General features: G+C 42.7%; 1 protein-coding gene across 1 annotated transcript; it reads left to right on the top strand.

The window, feature by feature from the left end:
* Positions 1-19,780: 19,780 nt before the first annotated feature.
* On the top strand, positions 19,781-24,774 carry ZAR1L (zygote arrest 1 like; the record flags this gene model as incomplete). Its single annotated transcript, XM_079773998.1, has 4 exons — positions 19,781-20,476; positions 21,267-21,359; positions 22,485-22,559; positions 24,631-24,774. Exons 1-4 carry the CDS (start codon positions 19,811-19,813, stop codon positions 24,772-24,774), a joined length of 978 nt encoding a protein of 325 aa, XP_079630124.1. The 5' UTR covers positions 19,781-19,810.
* Between the last annotated feature and the right edge of the window lie 342 nt (positions 24,775-25,116).

Here is a 25,116-nt window from a genome sequence, read left to right as displayed (position 1 = left end):
TTGCTGATTTTTTGTTTAGAGGATTTGTCCAATGGTGATAGTGGGGTATTAAAGTCTCCTACTATGCTTGTATTGCTGTCAATCTCTCCCTTGATATCCTCCAGGAGTTTTTTTAATGTATTTATGTGCTCCTGTATTGGGTGCGTATATGTTTACCAGAGTTATTTCTTCTGAGTGGATTGCTCCCTTTAGTATTATGAAGTGGCCTTCCTTATCTCTTGTTATGTCTTTCACTTTGAGATAGAATTTATCAGATATAAGTATTGCTACCCCAGCTTTTTTTTTCATTTCCATTTGCCTGAAAAACCTTTTTCCATCCTTTCACCCTCAGTCTGTGTGCGTCTTTTTTTCTGAGGTGGGTTTCTTGTAGACAGCAGGTATATGGGTCTTGTTTTCTTATCCAATCCGTTACCCTATGTCTTTTGATGGGGGCATTTAATCCATTTACATTTAAAGTTATTATTGATATGTACTTATTTGTCGCCCTTTTTATTCTATACCCCTGTGTTCCTTCTTCGCTTCCTACTTCTTTTTTTTTTTTACAGCAGACCCTTAAGCATTTTTTGCATTGCTGGTTTGGTGGTGATGAATTCCCTTAGTCCTTTTTTGTCTGTGAAGCTCCTGATTTCACCTTCAATTTTGCTTGACAGCCTTGCTGGGTACAGTATTCTTGGATTCAGACCCTTCCTTTGTATGACTTCATATATTTCATTCCATTCCCTCTGGACTGATAGTTTCTGTTGAGAAATCAGTTGCTAGTCTGATGGGGGTTCCTTTGTATGTAACTTTCTGTCTCTCTCTGGCTGCTTTTAAGATTCTTACTTTGTCGTTGGTGTTTGCCAATTCAATTATAACGTGCCTTGGCGTCGGTCTTTTGGGGTTCATTTATCTTTGGACTCTGTGAGCTTCTTGGATTTGTGTGGGTTTTTTCTTCCCTATATCAGGAAAGTTTTCTGTCATTATTTCTTCAAACAGGTTTTCTATTCCTTGCTCAGTTTCCTTTCCTTCTGGAACCACTATTATGTGGATGTTGTTTTGTTTTGTGTTGTACCAAAGTTCCCTTAGACTCTCCTCCTGCTTTTTAATTTTTTTTAATAGAAGCTGCTCTACTTGGGTATTTTTCCCCATCTTGTCTTCTAGCTCACTGATGCGGTCCTCTGCTTCTTCTAGTCTACTCTTGATGCTTTCTGTTGAGTTCTTTACAGCAGTGATGTCATTTTTTCATTTCTTCTTGGTTCTTCTTCATTTCCTCTTGGTTCTTACTCATATTGTCGAATTTGTCTTACATTCTTTTCAGCCACCTTATGGCCATTTCTCTGTATTCTTTCTCTGATAGGTTGCTTGCCTCTAATTCATTTACTTCCTTTTCTGGTGATGCCTGCTTTTCTTTCATATGTGGGCTATTTCTTTGTCTCCCCATGGTCTCTCTTCTCCGGATATCTGGTTATGTAGTTCTCTCTTGCATTGATTTAAAGGCACAAAATACAACACAACTAGGTACAACACACAAGGCACCAAACAGAAATGTATTCACGATATTAATAACCCCCAATAAAGGTGATCACAAGAGAAAGGCAAATTAGGGGATAGGAGAGAAAGAAGAGGAAAAAGAAAGAAAAAAAAAAGGAGTGTCAATATGAAATTGGGTAAAGGAAAAAAAGAGTAAGAGAGACAAGAAAGGGACTAAGAGAGAAAAGGGGAACAAACTATATATATGGGGAGAAAACTCCAATAGAACAACCACTAATCCCAGCAAATGCCAGCAACAGGTACCTGGAGATTAATACAAACTACAACACCAACTAATATCATACGAGGCAAGGGAAAACAGAAGTAAAAAACAAAAACAAAGCAAACAAAAAACAAACAAACAAACAAAAGAATAAGCAAAATAATATCAAAAAAAAAGCATAAAAATTTGATATAATGAACATTCAAGCAAACAACAACAAAAGGACAGAGAGAAAAACAATTTTTTTTGATAGTTGAGACAGCAAAGAGAGAGGTGTGTATGGACTTGGAGCAGGGAATTGGAAATTAGATATATAAGTAGGGTGAAATTTTAGCAGGGGTAAACAGAAAGAATAGGGAAAATCTAAAGCAGCAAAGGGTTAAGATAAACAGGACACCAAAAGGTGAAAGGTTAGGAAGAGAGTGATGACATAAAGATAGAGTTGAGATAGGGTAAAACGATGCTAAAGGAAAGATGAAAATAGAATGGAGAACACAATCCTAAAGTAAAATAAAGAGAAAATAAAATGACACTTTTTTTAAAAAAAGGTATAATAGTAGTAGTAATAATGCTGATTGAAAATAAAAATGTAATAATTACAAAGGTAAAATCAAGTGAGGAAAAAAGAAAAAAATTAATTTCTTAAGTAAAAGATGCAAAAAATAAAAATAAAAAAATAAAAATAAAATAAAATGTTCAGTAGTGAAGGTCATTCACTTCCTCTATTGTTCTGTTTGGCACTCCTGTTTCCCAGTCCGGACAGTATTGCAGTTCCCTGCGTTCCACTGATCCTCAGTGTTGTAAGCCAGTCCTGATTTTTAAGCAGGCGGTGTCTTAATTTCTTGTATTCCTTTATTTTTGATTACACAAGAGTCAATTTGTGATTCAGCCCCTGGGTGGCAGTGTTTCTGGATTGACTTCCGGTTCTCTATGGCCTCTCTAGCCTTCTTTCCCTGTGGCACTCAGTACTGGATTGTGGAGGTGGGCTGCCCCAGAGCTGGCTCTCCAATGGTCGCTCCCCAATCCGATCCCCAGGTTCCAGAAAAACAACTTCCCCCTGCAGTCTCCCAGGGCGTCCCCAACTGGGTGATCCTTGCTTAGTATTCAGAAGCAAGGAAATGAAGAGGAAAAAGCCCAAGTGTGCGAGCAATGGGTCCGTGCGCAAGCCTAAGCAGCCTGCACACCTTTGAAACTCCTAGGCTATCCCTTCGCGCCAAATCAAAATGGGTTGCTTTTTAGAGATCCCTTCTGTTAGCAGCTCTGAGGACCCCATTCCACATTCACGGGTCATGCCAGCACCAACAGCCATGGACTTTTCTAGGCACAGACTTCCCCGGTCCTCCAGCGCCCGCAGCGTGCGCGTTTCTCTCTCCCGCCAGGACCAAAGACCTCACCTTATCCCTGGCGAAATCTGACCTTTCCGTGGTGGAGTGAAGAGCTCCTTTGAATCCGCATGTTTGCGCCAATTGGGGACTGGTGTTCTGGGGCTCCCAGCTGTTCAGTGGTTGCTGCAGTTGTGGATTTTCAGGCTTCCGGTAAGACCCACTTTTCCTTTCAAGATGGTGAGGTTTCCCCATCCGAGCCCATAGCTCCGGGAGGGGATCCAGCCACAGCTGCAGTGGGGGCTGCCCAGTCAGGGGAACCCCGTCCAGCAGTCCTCCACCTTCTCCTGGAGTTTAGCTGTCCCTTAGCTTGCCAACAAACACTCCCCATGCAACCCTCAGCTGCTCCTTCTTTCTGCTCCTGGACAAGGCTCAGAACACATCTGTCTATTCTGCCGCCATTTTGTCCTCCTCCCAACTAACATTTTGAGAATGATAGGTATGCCATGTTGTTGATTTCTAGCCGCTTGTTCTGCACTAAGTTCAGTCCAATTGGATTTCCACATTAAATAATCTCCAGGGGAAAGACAAGCCTTAGCCAGTGTTTGCCAATCAAGAGGAGGTAGAGCTTCGCTAGCTACAGAGTCAAGTAAGCTCAGGACAAAAGAAGTGGGACCATACATGGAAACAGAGGTTTTAAACTCGCTCATCTTGCCTCCCATAAGGTCTGCTGTAAGGAAGACATTATTGGTGTGAAAGTTGCCTGCTTCTAGCCTTAAAGGCTGGGCAGCTAGGGTCATTTTTGCAAAACTGCGGGCAAAATCTTCCTCATCTGAATCATCCCGCTCACAGTGATGCTTGTCCCTCTCTTCCTCAAACTCTAGCTCCCGCTCATATTTAGGAGGTAAATCTTTATCTGACAGGCTTTTGACTACGGTCGCAGGAGCGGTGGAGGCAGAGGAGGCACAGAGGGGGGAGGTGGTATTTTTAGAGATTCACACCCCTCCACTGTAGGCTGTAAAGCCATGGCACACCCTGCTTAGACATTCTTAAACTCTCCTGCGCTGGATCAAGGCAATTATGAATTAAAGACCATAGTGTCAACGTAGGAATAGGAATCTTCTCTGGACCTTCTGCTGTGTATCGGTCACGCAAATGCTTTCCAACCTTTTCCCACATTTGAAAGTTGACAGTTCCCTCTTCAGGAAACCAAGGGCAAGTTTCATTAGCAAAACTTAAGAAATCAAAACTTTCCATTGATATCTGACTATGCTTAACAGATCATCCTCTAGCTTTGAGTATAGTTTTAAGCACTTGAGAGTAGAGACCTCTTTCCTGAGACCCTGAATTACCCATGTTTTACACCCAGCTAATACAACAATCTGCTCCTTACCTTACTCCTTTAATTTGTTGTGTGGTGCACTTCTTGGAGCGACCCCCTTACTTGACTTTTGAGAGTTCCCCTGTACTCAGGTCCCTGGATCTGGGCACCAAATATAAATATTTCTCTCTTTTCCACATCCAGTGGTCTGGTTCCTGAGTAGGGGTGGCTGGGGTTTGAGAAAATAAAAGAAAGAGACAGACACAGAGATAGAAGGCAAAAGCTGGGGCCAGGAGGGACAGCTGTCCTCTGATGGAGAGACAGTGACCCAGAGCCAATACAGTGTGTTTATTTTATACAGTAAAATACCAGGAAGTTTCACTAAAGCCCAAGACAAAGGAGATTATGTGCATTTTTGTGGCTTCTTTGTAATTGTCACTTCTGGGTGGGCCTGATGTTTGTTCCTGGTAATTGTCACTTCTGTTGTTTGTTCCTGGTGCTTGGCTGGATTTAGATAATGAAACCCACCCCCTGGTGCCTGAGCTGAAGGTCAGGCTGACAACACACCTGCCTCTGGCCAGGTATGTTTCCAGGGCATGGTTCTGCTGGGCACCACTGGATTCAGATGACAATCAGCTCAGGGGCCTTTCACAGGCGCTCTCTACAGGGTATAATATAGAAATTGTAATAATTTGTCTTTTAGTAGGTGGCAACTAAGTTCCCCTGAATATCCACTCAGTTCAATTTGCCAATTTAAATCAGTCTGAAATAACATTTCTAATTGCTTCCTAGTGAGGGAAAGGTAAATGCATTGGGGTTCTTCTCCTCTAAGCTGCCTGCAGTGCTTTCTAAGTTGAGTTATCAAATGAACTATAAGTTCTATATATGTAACTGCAGTTTTAGAGGATTGATGTCCTAGGTGGACCCATTCAATAATAGCAAAAGAGTTTTTATTTTGGAAGATGACTCCAGTGGGACTATTTTCAGTAGAATTAATCTGTCCCAATAAAGGCAATTCAGGCAGTACTTGTGCCACTTGCTAAGGAGATTGCCTGCTCAATTCTTTGTAACTCCTTTCTAGCTTCATCTGTCAATACTCGGGGTGAGGAAAGATTAGAGTCACCTCTAAGTATATTAAATAAATTTGTCTGTAGAGATTTTTAGATAAGGTCTTAACCAATTAACGTCCCCTAATACTTTTTGAAAGTCATTTAATGTTTTAAGGCAATCTTTTCGTATTTCTACCTTTTGAGGCCTAATACATTGGTTTTCAATTATGGTACCTAGATATTTGAAAGGCATTTCTTTCTGTACTTTTTCTAGAGCAATTTTTAAGCCCCATTTAGGAAGTTCCTTTTCTAATTGAGAAAACATTGCTAAAGTCTGTTCTTCCCGTGGACTCGCTAAGAGCAAGTCATCCATGTAATCTATATAAATAAAAATGTAATTGTTCGTTTGTTCAAAATCTTAAATCTCAGAAACTTCTTCATGATTGCTTTGAAATTTTGACATAATGTTGCATTCGAATACGCGCGTGTTTTTATATACCTTATACCTACTATTATATAGATGTCACACCTGTGACAGGTAAAAACATGCTTTTTTTGAAAAACAGCGCCATCTGTTGGACGTAAAAGCAACACTCGCTGTACTAAATATTTTACGATTCCATTTCAATGTTTCCAATTTAGGATCCATTTATGATTTCCAAATTTCCAATTTTACGATTCCATTTCAGTGTTGATAATGATTGAAGATTTGTGCTTAGAAATCGCGAACAAAGTTCTCAATCAATTGGGAATGCCATCACCGAATCGATCTGCTGCTGCTTCGTTCGATGTAGAATTGAGTCGTGAACAAAATTACAACATGGGTGATCTTTTGTTGTATGTGCAATCAAATATTCCTGAGCTAATGCTTGAGCAAAAAGGCATTTACGATCAAATAATGCAAACTGTCAATAACGGGGTTGGAGAAATCTTCTTAGATGCACCAGGAGGAACTGGTAAAACGTTCCTAATTAGATTGATTCTGGCAGCAATTCGATCCCAAAATGACATAGCCTTAGCTCTTGCGTCATCCGGAATGGCTGCGACATTGCTACCAGGTGGAAGAACTGCTCATTCCGCTTTGAAATTGCTATTGAACATGCAATTCATTGAAACTCCCATGTGCAACATTTCCAAAGCATCCGGCATGGCAAAAGTATTGCAGAAATGCAAACTTATTGTTTGGGATGAATGCACAATGGCACACAAAAAATCGCTCAAGGCTCTTGATTGATCATTGCAAGATTTGCATGGAAACATCAGACCATTTGGGAACGCACTAATATTGCTTGCAGGAGATTTCAGGCAAACATTACCTGTAATTCCTCGATCAACACCAGCAGACGAAATAAATGTTTGCCTGAAATACTCTACTTTGTGGCGACATGTAAAGACGTTAAAATTAACTACAAATAAGCCTGTCCAGCTGCAAAACAATCGATCAGCTGAGATATTCTCACATCAATTGCTGGAAATGGGGAACGGAAAGGTGCCGGTTGATCTGACCTCAGGACGAATTTCATTGCCTCATAACTTCTGCAATTTAGTGACGTCAAAAGAAGAATTGGTTGAAAAAGTATTTCCCAATATTCAAACCAATTATAAGAATCACGATTGGCTGAATGAACAAGCTGTTCTCGCGGCGAAGAACAAAGACATCTATGAACTTAACAATATTATTCAGTCTAACATTCAAAGCGAGGCAGTCACATACAAGTCCGTCGACACTGTTGTGGAAGCAGATGAAGCAGTTAATTATCCAACAGAATTTTTAATTCACTCGATCTGCCAGGGATGCCACCGCACATACTGCAATTGAAAATCGGCATGCCAATTATCATGTTGTGAAATATCAACCAGCCAAAGCTTTGCAATGGCATGTGGCTTGCAGTAAAAAAATTAATGAGCAACGTTGTAGAAAGCAACAATCTTGACAGGACCTTTCAAAGGTGAAGATGTCCTCATTCCTCGCATTCCTATGATTCCAACGGATATGCCATTTCAATTTAAGAGATTGCAATTCCCAATTCGATTGGCGTTTGCAATCATCATCAACAAAGCTCAGGGCCAATCTTTAGAATTGTGTGGTTTAGATCTAGACACGGGTTGCTTCTCACATGGACAATTATATGTTGCGTATTCTAGAGTCGGCAAACCAGACAATCTCTATATCTGCACAGACAATGGGACAACAAAAAATATTGTATACCCACAAGCATTGTGAAATTAAACAATTAGAAACGTGCGCTCTTTTCTTTCTTTTCCATTTAACCAGACTGAGCCACAGCAACGCGTGGCCGGGTAAAGCTAGTGGATAATATAACACTGGGAATATTTGTCCCTTAAAGGTTGAATAGCTTGAGCTACATATTTTTGACATAATGTAGGGCTATTGGCCATTCCTTGAGGCAAAACTTTTCATTGATATCTTTTCTTAGGCTCTATATTATTAATAGATGGCACTGAAAAGGCAAACCTTTGTTTATCTTGCAGTGCCAAGGGAATGGTGAAGAAACAATCCTTAAGATCTACTACTATAAGAGACCAATCTAGAGGGATTTGTGAAGGCGCTGGGAGTCCAGGCTGTAAAGCTCCCATGGTGTGCATAGTAGTGTTAACCACTCTAAGATCATGTAACAATCGCCATTTTCCTATTGCCTTCTTAGGTATTGTAAATATAGGAGTATTCCAAGGACTATTGGAAGGTTCTATATGACCAGCCTCTACTTGTCCCTGTATTAATTCATGAATATGACTTAATTTCTCCTTGGTTAATGGCCAGTGATCCACACATATAGGTCTATCATCTTTCCATTGTATAGGACAGTGATGGCAAACCTATGACACGCGTAGCCATTTCTGATGACACGCGGCCACTGAAGCGGCCGCATGCTGAGGATAAAACATTTGCTGCTCCTGAGGATGAAACATTTGCGAAATAATGTTTTTTTCTCAAAGTGACACACTACCCGAGTTATGCTCAGTTTTTTTGCGAAGTTTGACACACCAAGCTCAAAAGGTTGCCCATCACTGGTATAGGATCACCATGGGGGTGAGGAGATTGAGCAGTGACCACTCCTAAAAAGGCTGATATCCTAATCCTTGTCTTCCTGTGTTTCCTTAGGCCTGAATGGGTTCTTTAATCTCCTGATTATAGTTTCCTAAACCTTGACCAGCTTGATATCCCATCTGAGTTATCAACCGTTGTCCCTTGCCAGTAATAATACAAGCTTGTAAACCTTCTAAAACATCCCGGCCCCATAAGTTGACTGTAATTCCAGAGACTATATAGGGTGGAAACCATCCTGTTTGTCCTTCCTCATCTTGCCACTTTAACACTGCAGCGCTGCGTTGTGGATTATCAGGAATTCCAACACCCATGATAGAGCCTATAGCTTCTACCATGGACCAACTTGGAGGCCAGAATTCTTTTTTTTTTCTTTCTTTCTTTTTATTTATTTATTTATTTTATTTTTAAAAATTACTTTATTGATTAAGGTATCACATATTTGTCATCAACCCCCTCCCCCCGTTCCCTTCCCAAACCCCCCCACACGCATGCCCCCTCCCCCTGTTGTCCGTGATCACTGGTTAGGCTCATATGCAAGCACACAAGTCCTTTGGTTGATCTATCTCCCTTGTCCCCACCCTCCCCTACCTTCCCTCTGAGGTCTGACAGTCTAATCAATGCTGTTCTTGTTCTTCAGTCTATGTTGTTCATCTTTTCCCCTAGATGAGTGAGCTCATGTGATACTAGGAATACACTTATAGGAACCGAAAATGATACAAGCAATAATAGTTATGCTGAGAGGCAAATGAATCAGTCTATAGTGAGTTTCTTTCTGGGCCAACAGTTCTTTTGAGTCCCGGTTTCTATGTCCAACAGTTGTTTATGTGTTCATAACAGCAATGATATTTCAGTTCTGGATGGTGGACAAATGGTGGTATTGCAGGTCCAACCCTCTCTGGTTTGGTCCTGGGCAATCTGCAGTGACGCATATCTGCTGACTGCTAGTAGGAGGCCAGAATTCTTGACTGATAACACTAACATCCGCTCCAGTGTCTACTAAACCTTTAAACAGTTTTCCCTCTATTCTTAGATTAATCATAGGACGGGTCAGGTCTTGCTAATTTCCTGTATCCAATATATATCTGAGCTTCCAAATCCTTGTGTTCCTCTCTTCCTATTTATGACTTCACCTTGCTGAATATAAGGTATAAGCAGAAGCTGAGCGAGTCTTTGTCCTGGAGTAATTTGCATAATATGTTTGCATTCTAAAATTACCTTTATTTCTGCCTCATAGTTTGAATCTATGATTCCAGGAAAAACAGTCAGTTCTTTTAGAGTATTTTCACTTCTCCCTAAGACTAAGCCTGACGTTCCTGGTGGCACAGGTCCCCAAATTCCTGTAGGAACAACTTGTCTAGCCATATCAGGGATCAGGGTGATTGAGATCTAAACCAGCACTTCCTGGAGTGAGTTGAATGAGGGAAGCTACTGTGGGCCTGGCAGGGTGGAAATTCCTCTTATTTAACAATGGGGTAGAGGGAGCCCCTCTGGCCGTTTCCCTGCGGCTGGCCATTTCCTATGTCTTGATTTAATGGCTGGCCATTTCTATGAAATTTAGATCTACACTGACTGGCCCAATGATTCCCCTTCTGACATCTGGGGCATAGATCTGCAGTACCTGAATTGGGAGTAGAATGCTCATGCCTTCTCCTAGAGCGCCACCTTGTGTCCTTTTTGGTTGCTTACATTCTTTTTTAAAATGTCCTTGCTGTCCACAGTTGAAACATGATTTATTTCTTTCTCATTGTAATTGTGGCAGCTAATAAGCTTGCTTGAAAAATGCCTGACCCCACATTCTGACATGCTCAAATCATTTCTGTAATGGTACTATTTTTTCTTAGAGGCGTTAGACATTTCTTACAATCAGCATTTGCATTTTCATAAGCTAATTGCTGAGTCAAAATGTCTCCTGCTGTCTCAGGTTGAATCTGCCATTTCACTGCTCGAGTGAGGCGAGCTACAATCAGAGAATGATTCAGTGGGCCCCTGCATGCACGTACTAAAGGCTCCTTCAGGTTCGCCTTTTGCTGGTAAAGTTCACCAGGCTTTTCTTCCACGAAGTCTAATTTGCTCATACGCCTGCTGGATATATTGGAGCTGATTCTAGACGTCACTAAATTGCCCCTGTCCTGCAAGCATCTCAAATGTTATTTGAACATTCTGTCTGAGATTTAAAGAAGCTTGTGCTTGACATTTCTCTAAAAATACTCCTTTCCATAGCAAATAATCTCCTCCATTCAGAGTTGCATGGGCCAGAGAATACCAATCATAAGGATCTAGGAATGCATCAGAAATGTTAGTTATAATTTCTCCAGTAAATGGAGCATTAGGGCCATTTTGTATTACACTATCATACAAGGCCTTTATCATTTTAAAGTCAAATCTTTCATGCTGTCTTATTATTTTATTTGGGAATTGTGGGTTAGCTACCTGTCTAACAGGAAAAGCAAGTCTATCCTCCACTGTCATGTCCTTTAATCGTTCTCGGATAGCTCTTTGCATAGGTGATTCTATTAGTGGCGATTTAAATGTTTCAGAATCAGGACATGAAGGCCACTCCTCCAATTTATCTTCCTGCTTCTCTTTAGGAGCAGAGGGTGCAAAGGGAGGAGGTCTTTCTTCTCTGAAAGGCTCTAGCAAATGTAATACCGTTTTCCACAAGGAGAAACAATTTGGAGGCAAATTTTTCCCCTGGTGCTGAGCTTCTTTCAAGTTTTGACCTATTCTTTCCCAACATTCAACATCCAATGTACCCTTGTCAGATAACCATGGATTATATTCTATAATAATCTGTAGAAACTGTAAAAGAAGATCTTCGGACACTGCAATTCCCTTATCCTTGAGCATGCAAGCCAAAAATCTACAAGAAAGTCTCTCCCCTTTCGACGAATTCTGCCCCATTTTGATTTGGCTGAAACAAAAGAAATTACTCGAGCACTTATGGATCTATGGGCTTCTGCAGCTGACATGAGTTTTGCATGCAGTTATTCTTCCACCACCGATCCGGTGATTTCTTTTTCCGCTCTGGCAAATTCTTTTTCCCCAAATCCCAGTTCAAGGGCGCCAAATGTGAAGCCATGGCCCATGTGGCCTTGGGTTCAAAGACTTGGAGAAAGGGCTGATGCGCAAATTAATACACAAGACAAGAAATGTAAATTTGGAAATTATGGGGAAAGCCAGTTGTGAGCTTGGTACAAGGGACCAAGTTTCACTGAGTCTCTGTTCCCATCTGCTTTTATTTACACAATTGCCTTTTAGGAATGCAAACAGACATATCAAAGGTGATGTTTGGTAAACAGTAAGATTATCAGGTTGGGGGAGTTGGCTTTAGGCCATTGAGTCATCAGCAGTAGGTAATAAAATGCAGATATTCAGCCCTGCGAATATGAAAAAGCCCCATTCAGCCTTCTGACTGGACTTCTCGCATTTATACTGTATTAATTACTGTTGATCTTGGCTCCTGGCACATTATCTGATTGTAATGAGGTGGGGAGGCTGAATCTGGGAATGATATGTTGAATGAGAGCTTGTGTGACCTCAGAGGACTTTTCAGACCTAGTGGGGAATGCTTCTACCCAGCCTGAGAAGGTATCTACTAAGATTAAAAGATATTTGTATTTTTTTTTTTTAAATAGGGGCCATGTGAGTAAAGTCAATCTGCCAGTCTTGTCCAGGGATTTGGGGAAAGAAGGAAGTCTAATCTAACCTGTCCTTGGGGAGATACTGAGTAACAGGTAGAATAGGTTTTGGTGATATTTTGCAGTAGAATGATAGGTTAGGACATGTGATGAGGGGGTTTTAGGAATTGTAGGGAACTGTGAATAGCCTGTAAGATATCACAGGGTCTGTCCCTGGGGAAGGATATATTTTCCCTGAAATTTTAACCATGGTTCTTCCTGAGTGGCCCCAAGAGTTAATAGGGACTGAAGTTCCTCTGGAGAATATTAGGGCATTATATGAGGTGTAGCTAAGAGTTGGGGAGACAGAGGCTTCCTTTGAGCCACTGTCTTGGCCTCTTGGTCTGCTTTGTTATTTTCCTGTATTACGGGATCATTCCTGACTTGATGTCCTTTGCAGTGAATGACTTTTAAAAGGGTTAGAAAAGGGGATAGAGGTTCCTAAATACCAAGCAGGAAGACCTGTTGAGGCTTTCAATGATAGTGTCAAGGACTATGAATGAGCAGTGGAAATAAAGAAAGTCTAGGCTCAGATATAAGAACTTAAGCAACAGGAGAGAGCCAGGGTGGGGCTGCTTTAGCTTACTAGGAGAGAAGGGGTCCCTTCAGGCATCAGGAGTGATCAAGTCCTGATTCACTGGACAACACAAACCTTCTACCCATTCACAAATAACCAGCTTTAGCCAAAAAGTAAACAACCAGCATTTATGTTTATGAACACACTTTAAACACACTCTTACTTTCAAGAAAATACACGTTCAACAAAGTACAAGAGACCTTCTGTAATAAAAACCAAGAGCAGGCAAATTAACTGTCTAGCAATCAATGTTTCAATATTTTATGCTATTTAAAAATATTTAGATGTTTATAATTTAACCCAGCAATGTTCCAAAGCCTTTAAGTTACCAAAGACTTTGGAAAATTATGTGTAGGCATATGAGGCTGGAGAAAAGGCAGGGGGAGGAGAGATCAGGCCTAGCAGCCTGTTCCCAGGCCTCTAGCCACTTAGATTTAAAGCTGCCACATTTTTCCTTAGCGATAACATGCTAAGGTTTGGGTGATAGTGAGTTCAGCTTCTGAAAGGAGCTGGACTGTTAAGTATTTGTAGTTTTGCAGTAAAGAAAGTTGTTCTTTGGGAAAGGCAGAGGGAAGTGAGAAAGCACTGAGGTCAGAGCAGTTTTCAGAGCGCTAAAGGGGTGAGAATGATGGCCTTGGGATCTAAAGGCTCAGTGAGGGGGTCCTTTCGCCGTGTCATGTCATAGAGGAGCTTTGCAAGAAGACTGAAGTTGGGAGCTCAGAAGCGAGAGTATCTAGTGAGTCCGAGAAAAGAGAGTATTTTTTGTTTGTTTGTTTAGAGGAGGGGACAGTGATGGAGGAGATAAGGCTTTTACAGTCTAAGAAATGGTGTGGCTTTGTGGGGTGAGGGTGAAACTGAGGTAGGTGACTGTCATTTATGAGGGTATGTGTGGTAGCTCGGGTTGGGCATTGAGGTAGAACTAGAAAAGAGTGAATGGGGTATTTAGTAAGATGCAGTGTAGAGGTGAGGTGGCTAATGACTGTGAGACTAATCTTTCAACCCTCATAATAGAGACTGAAGAGGGGACAAGGATCACAGCAAATTTGGGGAGGGCAGAATAAGTGGCCCCAGTGTCAATTAAAAAGGAGATCAACTTACCTGCCACCACAATCATTACCCGCGGCTCTGTCCTGGTGATGTAAATCTGTGGGGCCCTGTCAGGGCCTGGGCAGCTTTAGTCTTCAGTGGCCAGCCCAAGGGGGTCTGGGAGCTCCAAACTGGATCCAGAGGGCAGCCTTGCTGAGGTCTGACCTGGAGGGGCCTGACTACAGTCTGACTCCAGTAGCCTTCTCTTCTGCACATTGGGCAGGGCCCAGGTGAGGGTCTTGGGTTTGGGCAGGACTTGGTCCAGTGTCCTCTCTTGTTGCATTTGAAGCATGGACCTGGAGGAGGCTTAGCTCCTGACTTACCCTTGGTTGGCACTTCATTTGGGGTTTATGAGAATGGTGGCAAGAGCTGGAAGGCCTTCGTCTGGGCCTCAGCCTTGGCCTGATCTTGCCTTTGTTTTTGGATTTGGGTCTCCTCATCTCTATTATTAAAGACCTTAAAGGTCAGATTTAAGAGGTCTCTTTGTGGCGTCTGAGGACCATCATCTAAGTTTTAGAGTTTCCTCCGTGTGTCCGAGGTGGACTGAGATATAAAGCGGAGCTTGAGGATTATAGTGCCTTCAGGACTCATGGGGTCTAAATTGGTGTATTTTCTCATTGCCTGGGTGAGGCCTGAGAGGAAGACAGCTGGATTCTCATGCTCGTCCTGGGTGATTTCTGCTAGCTTCTCATAATTAACTACCTTATGGGCTGTCTTCTCAGGCTGCTGAAACGGAGGAGCCATAGGCTGGGGGACTGGGGGATGGTTGGCGGGGTCCAAAGTGGTGAAGGAGGAGAAGGATTTGAGATCCTCAGGGGGTTTAGAATGAAGGAGGAGAATCTGTGAGGGAGAGCAGCTGTTACAAAGTGAGGGTCGGGTCCTGAGTGCAAAGAAAGCCTGGCTATATGGGACCTCAGACCCTTTGCCCTGCGGGCAGCAAAAGCTGTCAAGATCAGTGAGAATTTGAACCATTCTCAGGCCATTGGGACCCATTGTCTAATTTGTATTGCAGCCAAGTGGTATCGCAATAGAAACACCCCTGGGGTGTGGTGTGGGGAATGGCTGACTGAGAATTTCCCATGGTGATGGGCTGTGGCTTAAGGTCTGTTTTCCATGAAAGAAAGGCATCCCCTTCTCTCCCTAATGTTCACAAGAAATGGACGGAGTCCTCCCTCCATGACAGGCATCCCCATCAGGAGAGTGGGCGAGGGAACCTGGTTACCCTGGAGGACTTGTCCTGACCAGCACTGGATTTTTTTTTTTTTTTGGGGGGGGGGCAAGCTGTACAGTAACAGCCTGGAGCCTGGCTCCAAGCCCCAAATGACAGGACTGTCCAGGACAGATGGATGGAGGAAAACAGACTAAAGCCACTTACCAGGCAATTCGGTGTCTGGTGTTGACGTCTGGAGGGCAGAGAAATGGTTGCTCCCTAATCCGGTTGTCTGTGTGACCCAATACAGCCCAAAAGGGTGAGGGAAGGGTCGTGGGACCGAGGCAAATGCCCGGCAACCAGGAGGAGGTCAGCCATGTGTGTGGCTGGGTGTCTCCCCTGGGCAAGAGGCCTGCTCTGGAGCCAGTTGATCACAGTCTCTGGGAGTGGCAAATGCCTAGTTTCTGGGAGTCAGGGCCTGTCCTGGGGTCCACTTCCCGGGTTTTCGACACAACTGAAAGGTTCCAGGTTGGGCCAGGGTAGCACAGAACTGACTCAAGGCTCAGTGTAATCAAAATGATATTTATTCAAGGCACCTTTGAGAAAGGAGTCAGTGGTGAATGGGGAAGGAGCAGGCTTTTTATGTGCCTAGGTAAAGCTGCAGGCTTCGGCTGATGTTCATATCTGGACCATGCTTCAGGCAGCTTCTGTTGACGCAGTATATGGGCTGTGCAAGAGTTGTGGTCTTAGAAGTTCCTGTAAGATATTCACTCAAGGGGAACATGTTTTTCTCTTGATGCTTTTAAATTTCTCTCTTTGTCTTTAAACTTTGCCATTTTAATTATGATGTGTCTTGGTGTGGGCCTCTTTGGGTTCATCTTGTTTTGGGACTCTGCATGCTGCCTAAACTTGTAAGTCTATTTCTTTCACCAGGTAGGGGAAGTTTTCTGTCATTATTTCTTCAAATTGTTTTTCGATTTCTTGCTCTCTCTCTTTTCCTTCTGGCAGCCCTATAATTTGAATGTTGGTGTGCTTGAAGTTGTCCCAGGGGCTCCTTACACTATCTTCATATTTTTGGATTAGTTTTTCTTTTTGCTCTTCTGATTGGGTGTTTTTTGCTTCCTCATATTCCAAATCACTGATTTGATTCTTGGCATCCTCTACTCTACTGTTGATTCCCTATAAATTATTCTTCATGTTAGTTAGTGTATCATTAATTTCTGACTGGTCCTTTCTCATGTCTTTGATGGTTTCACTAATTTTCTTGAAATTATCACTAAGATCCTTGAAATTCTCACTAAGTCCCTTGAAGCTCTCATTAAGATCTGTGAGCATTCTTATAATCATTGTTTTGGACACTGTATCTGTAGTTTGCTTGCTTCCATTTCATTTAGTTCTTTTTTTTTTTTTTTGGATATTTCTACTGTTCTTTCATTTGTGGCATGTTTCTTTGTCTCCATATTTTGGCTGCTTCCCTGTGTTTGTTTCTTTGTATTAGGTAGAGCTGCTATGTCTCCTGGAATTGGTAGAGTAGCCTCCTATAGGGCCCAGTGGCTCAGCCTCCCCAGTCACCTGAGATGGGCACTCTAGGTGCACCCCTGTGTGGGCTGTGTGCATTGTTATAGTTGAGCCTTGCTTGCTATTGGCATCACTGAGAGGGATTGACCCCAGTTCAATTAGCTGTGAGGACCAGCTGTGCCTACAGCAGAAGAGCTCATGTTCAGGAGGTGCCCCTATGGAGCAGGATTTGCTTCAGTGGAGCTTTGGTGCTCACTGATTCTGCCCTTTGTCAGTCATGGATGTGTAGAGTTGTAATCTGGTATGGTCTGAAGCTATCCACCAGCTGCACTGGCTCTTGGCCCCTCTTCCCCGCCCCCCGCCCCCAAGGTGCAAAGTCAGCCACTGCTTGTGCCCTGGGGCCACCAAGCACAAGCTACAGAGCCATCTGTAGATGACTGCTACTTGTATTGGGCTTGGAAGTGCCCAGGAGAGGCCAAGCTGTGAAACAAGGCAGGCTGCTGCTAGTGCTGGGCCTGGGGCCTCTTGTTGAGTGGTATGGAGCACGCTGACACCTACTGCTGCTTGTCTGAGAGATTTTAGGAAAGTCTGAAGTCTGAGCCAGGACAGGCCATTTGTATGGAAAAGCCACTGCAAACATCTTGGGTGGGGCTGCAAGTTGGGTGGGGCAGGGTCTCAGGGAATCACAGGGAGGAACGGACAACGTGGGGTAGGTTGGTGGAGACTCAAATATGACCTCTGCCAGTCATCTCTAAGATCAGAGAGGTCTCAGCATAGGGACAATGACTGCTGTGAGCACCCCTGTCAGGGAGAAATCCACCCCCGAGTTCTTGCTCCAATGCCAGACAATCTAGTTCCTCCCCATATGTCGCTGGATCCCCCCAAGCTTCTGCCCCAGCTGGAGCTCAGAGGGAGTGAATCTGAGCAAGTCCAAGTGCAGGCCCTTCAAGAGGAATTGTCTGGCTCTCCTCAGCCACAATCCCCACTGGTTTTTACAGCCTGAAGTTACAGGTCCTTCTCTTCTCAGCTCTGGATCCCTGGGCTGAGGGGTCTGGTTTGGGGCTAGGACCCCTCACAGGAGACCTCCACAACCTAGATATCTCTCCCATTTAAAAAAATGCCACATGTAGGTGTTGGACCAGTCTATTCCACACCTCTGCTCCTCCTACCAGTCTCAGTGTGTTTTTTTCTTTACTTCTCTAGTTGCAGGACTTCCATTCAGTCAGATTTCAGGTGGTTCTGAATGATGGTTGTTCTATATTTTAGTTGTAATTGTGGGAGGTGGTGAGCATTGCATTTATCTAACTGCCATCTTGATTCTTCCTCTCATTATCATGGAAAGATTAACAACCTTGTTGCCAAAACAATGGAGTCCCCAGAGGTGCCTGCCCTTTGTAACCCCCAGCCTGGCATTGCCTGTAATCTGTAACTATTATACCCATTTTTATTCCTTTTACCTACTTCTCTATGTAATCTTTGTCCTTTTACCCAATATAAGCAGCTGGCTTGTGGGAAGGGTGGCAGAGCAGATTTTCAGAATGACCTGCTGCTCTCCCATGCTGCCAGTATTATTGGAATAAATGCTCTACAAGATTCAACCCTGTCTCATGCTTAATTGGCTCAAGTAGTGAGCGGCAGCCCAGATCCATTCATTGTCCAATTTCAGGAGGATGACCTATTTCTGGCTGCTGCTCCTTGTGGAGTGGGTGGGCTGACATGTGAAGCTCTAGTCCTGTGATGCTCTTAGATAGCAGGTTCAAGAACTGTGAGCCTGTCTCCCTGCCTGAGAAATGGGGAATCCACCGTAACTCTCCCTGTGCTGTCAGCTGCTCCCCTCTGCAGGCTGCCCTAGAGCCCTTTACATTCTTAGGGTACTGACCACCTTGTGTGAGCCTGTCGTCCCCTTCAAACTTCTCTGGAAGGCAGGACCCTGTCCTCAAGCGCAGGGTCTGACATGCCCACAAGGCTTAATTCGGGTTTGTTTATGGCCTGGTAAGCCTTCCACTGGGTTCTGGAGGTGGGAGCTGCTCGTGGGCCCTGCTGCTTCTGGAAGGCTCTTGAGCAGTAAGCAGCAGAAGCAGCCTTGGACTAGAGAAAGGGTGGGCTCTACTTGGTTCCTTAGATGTCATTTCAGTTTGATCATACCTCAGCTGTAGCAGGAAGCTGACCAATACAGAGAAATACCAAAGCTTATGATCACCTAGATTTGAACAGCAAAGGAACACAGGCCTGGGATCCTTATCTAACAACTAGAGGCCTGGTGCATGACACTCGTGCACTGGGGGGGGGGGGGGGGGGGGAGGCGGTCCTTCAGCCTGGCCTGCACCCTCTTGTGGTCTGGGACCCCTGGGGGATGTCTGCCTGCTGGCCTAGGCCCACTCCCCACCCTGAGCCTGGCTTCTGGCTGAGTGGCGCTCCCCTGTGGGAGCACACTGACCACCAGCGGGCAGCTCCTGGGTTAAGCGTCTGCCTCCTGGTGGTCAGTGCGCCTCATAGCAACCAGTCGTTTGGCTGTTCAGTTGATTTGCATATTAGGGTTTTATTATATAGGATAGCTGCCACTTACTCAACATGAGTCTGCTTTGCGCTTCACATTTAATTTTAAAATAATCATATAACAAGTGGGGTTGACCTCAGATACTTCACTATCATTTTATTAAATCCGTATTCAGCCACTAAATCAGATCAATTTGCTTCTCCCACCTTTTTTGGGGGTGCAGGTAGTGGTCCTCACTAGGAGCCTTTGGCATGTCATATAACCCTCTGAAATATATTTTCTCTCACTATATACACCCCTCCCCTTCCATAACATTATGCTCCCTGCTCCTTTGGCCTTTACTTTAATTAGCCCTGCCATAATAATGCATTTTTTCCTTACATTCTTCTAGTATAAAACTGCTCAAATTACGTCTCGCATTTGTTTTATTATATGCATTAAACATGATCTTGAAATGGTATATTACCATGGGAATAAATAAATGAATGGCTAATTATAGCATGTGTGTGAATAAGTCAGTAATGAAAAAAAGCTTTGAAAGGAGATTTAGGAGCAGCAAATTGAAGAGATAGGGAAGAGCAATTCGAATCAGGTGGCAATTAGGCCTTTGAAGGTAGGTAGCTCTTCTCCCACCACTCCCTTCAATTAGGGCGATAGGCAGCAGCTCCATCAGAATCTGAAATAAATGGAGAAGCTTGGATGAACCTGAACCAACTTGACCAGGAGAAAGAAGGGGCAGATGAAGGTGGAAGGCAGAATAAGGACGTAAGCAAACTATACCAGGGTATATTGCACTAAGCCTGGACAGCAGATGGAGCGCTTCGTCCGAGTTCCCCAGGGCTGCCTGTACCACGGAACACACTATGGGAACACACTGCCTTTGGGCCAGCCGGGACTCTCTGACCATCAACAGCCTGACTGGAGGCAAAACACTGGTGCCCCCACTTTCCTGGCCAGGACGGGGCTGGTGGTGCCCACGAATGCCTGGGCCTACTGCACTGACCCTTACAAGAGGGCACAGCTTAAGGCCATTCTCTCCCAGATGAACCCCAGCCTGGGCCTGCGGCTGTGCAAGGCCGATACCAAGGAGGTGGGCGTGCAGGTGAGCCTACGTGTGGACAGGTCTGTGCAGTGCTCACTGGGCCCTCTCACCCTGTGCAGCTGCTCTTTTGGGGGCTACAGGAACCCCAAGGCACCCCTACAAGCCTGGGACCTCTATTCACCAGTAATGGACCTCCGGGGCTTGATCCGGCTGCGGAAGGATGGGAAGGATGAGGAGAGGGATGCTCTCTCCAGTCCCGCAGAGGAAAGCCAGCAGCAACAGAAGTCACCACCAAGGCCAGGGTTGCAAAAGGACAAGCAGGAGGAACGGTGGCAGCAGGACAAGTTGGGGGAGGAAGATGCTTCTAGTCCTGGAGAAAGGCGGAGCAAGCAGGCCCAGGGAGATGCCCACCCTCTCAGGAAACCCAGCTTCCAGGTGAACTTTGTTTTCCCCCTCCTCAGTCCTCTGCTGGCCTCTTCCTCTTTTCCATTTCTGGGGCAAAAAGAACAAAATCTTCCTGGCTTCCTCCCTTTATTTGATGGAGGAGAGGAAGTTCTGAAAATATGTATTTCAAACGTTATTTTAAAAATTCTTACCAAGGATGTATTTATTGATTTCAGCGAGGGAGTAAGGGAAAGGGGGGGGGGGGGGCGAGAGAGAATGAGAGAGAGAAACACCAGTGTGAGAGAAAAACATCGATTGGTTGCCTCACGTATTGCCCAATTAGGGATTGAACCCAAAGTTATGTGCTCTGACCAGAAATCAAACCCACAACTGTTTTGGTGTATGGTATGACACTTCAACCAACTGAACCACCTGGCTGGGTGTGAAAACTGGTGTTTTACATGGCCTCTGTGTTTTGTAACTTACTGGTGAAATATGGTGCCAGCTTTAAGCATGTGCAAACCAAAAGTCTGGCAACCATTATTAATTGGGTTAGATGAAGAAGGATTTCATGTCTGTGAAGTATATGATCATAATCTCATTCTGGAGAGACTGTGCTTATGGAATTGTGGAAAATGGATTGAAAAAGTGTGAGAGGCAGCAGGTAGAAGAATCCCAGAGTAATCCTTCAGAGATGAGACACTAAATTAATGTAATAATGTTGAGAACAGCTGTGAGTGAGGTTAAGGAGGCTTTTTGTATTTCTTATACTAAGCCACAAGAAAGAAGGATCTGGCTTTTTTCCCTCCTGGATAATAAAAGACACTTCTTTTATTTGCAGTTTTTGGAACGAAAATATGCATATTTTCACTGTAAGGATTGTAAGACTAGATGGGAGAGTGCTTATGTGTGGTGCATTTCTGGAACTAGTAAGGTGAGTAAAAGTGTATGGGACATGGATGAGGGTTGGGCAGGTACAGATATTAAGTGGAGGAAGAAAGTGTTTCCTAATGGAGCATAACTTAATATTGTCTCATTCATCTTGGCATCCTCCATGCCAGGCACATAATAGGTGCTCAGTAAATGAACTGAACTGAACTGGACAGTTCACATGACTTCCTGAGGCTGCTGACCCATGTCCTGGTGTTTGTTCTGTTGGGTTTGGTACTTACGTTGGACCACATATCAGGTTATTTAGATGAACTTTAGTTCTTGTGCACATTAGGACTTTGTGTAATCATTTCTCAGTTGTTTTTTGAATAAGTTTGGGCATTAGCGCTAAGGAATTTCCACTGTCTGTCCACAGGTAGGGCAATAAGAGAACTTCTTTAGGCTAAGGAGTTTCCTCCCTTACTTTGAATTAGTTGTCAACATGTTCAGATTGGGGAAGATTTCAGTCTGTGTTTTCAGATTTTCTAGGACAATCACATCATAGAACAGTAGGCTGGGGCTAAGCAGCTTTTTTCTCCTTTCCCTTCATTTTGTAACAGTCTACAGCTGGTCTGTGTCACCAGCTTCTATGAGCATTTGGGCTGGAATCCCTAGCTGTAGAGGGAGAGGTGTGCTAAGGCCTGAATGAAAGCATGACTTTTCACACTAGTCATTTACTATACCTGAAGGCAAATAGATTTTTAAACTAAAATAAAAGTACTTTCCTTTTCTTGCCAGAAGCAAAGCAGTGGATTTAATTCAAACCCTCTAAGACATTAGGATACAAAGACATAGAGCTCATCCTTAAGACATTTATACTGATGGCAGTGATGCAGACACAGTGTGCGTTGGTGACAATCAGTGGCACCTGGCATGGACGTGGTACAGAAACAACACAGGAGGGGCTGAGTAACCTTGTCAGGAGGAAGGCATTGTGATATCTGAGCAGGATTTTAAAGGATAAATAGGAGTTCACCAAGTAAGGTAGGGAGAAAGTGTGCCCGAGGAAATGTACAAAGCCTAGAAACCACGTGTATTGGTGGTACAAAGGAAAGGAATGAGTTACTTAAAAACTGGAGCCTAGGGTACATATAAACTTGGATTTAAAAAAATACAAATTTCTCTTTAGGTTTATTTCAAACAACTCTGTTGCAAATGCCATAAGAGTTTTAACCCTTACCGGGTAGAAGCAATCCAGTGTCAGGTAAGCATACAGAACACTTCCTTGTGTCTAAAATGTTTTCATTGTTACCATGAAGCTTTTGTGGCATAATGTTTGGATTTGATAGAATTGGATATTTGTGTAGGAGTGTTTTTCTATATGTTTGAATTTTTATAATATTTTAAGGAAAAAAGCATAAATTCTGTTGTTTGTTTTTTTGAGGGGGTTATAATGGGAGATTTAGTCTTAAGTTGCCTTCGGTGGTGTGTTTATGTATGGGGTAGTGTGTTTTTTCTCAAACACCCAGTGTATGGATGTAATAATTTAATGGGTAACCTTTATTAAGCTTTTACTATGTGCCAAATTTTGGGCTAAATGCTTTACATGCATTATCTGCTATTGAGTTACTGATTTGTTATTGTATTTTTCAGTGCTAGAATTTTTGTCTTTAAAAAAATGACTTTCAGTTTTCAGCTGGAAATATAATTCTCATTTCTTTAAACATATTAAGCACAATTATCTTAATATCTGTATCATATAACTCCATTCCCTATGGTTCTGTTGCTATACTCTTGATTTTCCTGTTTCAAGTGTGCTGTTTTGTTTCCTTTTGTACCTTTTTATTTTTGATTGAGGACTAGATATTGTATATGAAAAATTACAGTAATAATTGAGGCCTAGGGTAGTATCTTCTTCTACAGAAAACTTGTTTGCTTCTGGTGGGCAGACTAACAATTTCAGTTCACTATTTTCCAATCAGGGATGAGCTCTTTTGAAACTGGGCTTTGGAATCTGTGAAGGCTGGTCACGTTTTGGCTCATCCTTATTCTTAGAAGATAGCCTTTCAGAGTTTCAATACAAAATTTGAATTGTTTACTAGGGTTCTTCCATTTTGGAATATTTAAGATTTTCCCTCTGTTAAACCCATTTTCAGAATTCTAACATCTTTCACCTCTTCCAGAATTGGCAGATACCTTTAGAGAGAAAATAGTCCCAAATGTCAGGCTCACCTCTCTTTCTGGCTTTCCTTTTCTAATGCTTGGATAATTTTCTGGTGCCTTTAAATAGTTATTTTAAAATAATTATTATTACTTTTTAGCTCAGCTTTTCCAGTTGTCCTAAGCAGGAAGCTTGGTCAAAAGTACTAATCCATTACTGCCAGAAACAGAAGCCCACCTTTAGAGGAAACCTAATTTTTTAATTGAGCCTTTTCTTCCTTACAAGGGTATTGTGAGAATTAAGTTAATCTATATAAAGTGCAAGTACAGTGCATATAGTAAGTATCATGAGAGTATTTGCTATTAGAATTTTCTTATGAGGACACATACTTATCAATAGGAGAGTGGAACCTATAAATGTGTATTATAAGATTTGATAAATCATACTTAAGACTCTTGTTTGAAAAATTAAAATGCCTATTTTCACAATATAAAAGGTAAAGTTTGACCTACTCTGTTTGGCTATGGACATATGCCTACAATAGAGCAGTGATTATTAATTGGGAGGGTGGGCCAGGCAGTATATCAATGACCATGGGGTGTAATTTTATTTATCAGAAGACAGAATGGGATCATGGTTAAAAACACTTTAAATTCTAGTAAAGATCAGGCATGTCCAGGAAGAAAAGAAAATTTTTAACTACCTCTATAACACCCTTTTTCCTAGTTGTAACAACCAAAAATATCTTCAAACATTGCCAAATGTTTGCTGGTGGGTAAAATACCACTGGTTGAGAATCACTGTGCTGGTGTTTTTAAATGTTCCAATGTAGATAATCAAATCACTTAATACTCACCCACTGCCCCTCATTCCCACCTGGTTATAAATGTGAACACCTACACAGTAAAGATACTCTATAAAACTCTAACGTGTAAAACTTTTCTCTTACATGAGATCTTCTTGATTGGCTCAGTGATATTCTCTAAAACATCATCTTTGATCACTCATCTTAACAAATGCATGCCATTTAATGGGATAAGAGTGGTTTTATACAACTTGGATGTAGAAGGAAGATGAAGATACCACGGAGGGGGTGATGGGAAGTATTTTGGTTTGAGGATTACATTTGAAACACTAATTTGATTGTGTCCAAATTGTTCCTTATTTTCTAAAGACTTGTTTAAAGTCCCGTTGTTCCTGTCCTCTAAAGAAAAGAAACATTGACCTAAGGAGGCCTCATCGACAGGAACTTTGTGGCCGCTGCAAAGACAAGAGATTCTCCTGTGGCAATTTTTATAGCATTAAATACATCATGTGACAGACAGTATGATTTGTACAGGTCACCCCAGCACTTCTTGTCACTTACTGTACTGTTTCTTTTTTGTACCTTAGCTCTGACTGGGTTTTGGAAAATGAACTAGGCTTTTGTACTTTTTCTAGGTTATATAACAATTGTATAGTATGACTAGAATGAAATAAATGCATGTAAAATAGACCATGAAGGAACATTAATTGGTGAATCCAGGGTAAAATCATAAAAAAAATCATTGGGAAATGGTACGTAACTGTCACTTTATCACTTTTATTAAGGGAACAATGAAGAGGAACAGTATTCATTTGACAAACTTTTATAAGCTGGGTGTTCTAAGCACTGGGAATA

The sequence above is a fragment of the Cnephaeus nilssonii genome, assembly GCF_951640355.1.
Source record: "Cnephaeus nilssonii genome assembly, chromosome: 6".
NCBI lineage: Eukaryota > Metazoa > Chordata > Mammalia > Chiroptera > Vespertilionidae > Cnephaeus > Cnephaeus nilssonii.
The sequence above is the reverse complement of the archived record's forward strand: the minus strand, read 5'-3'. Positions and strand labels throughout refer to the sequence as shown.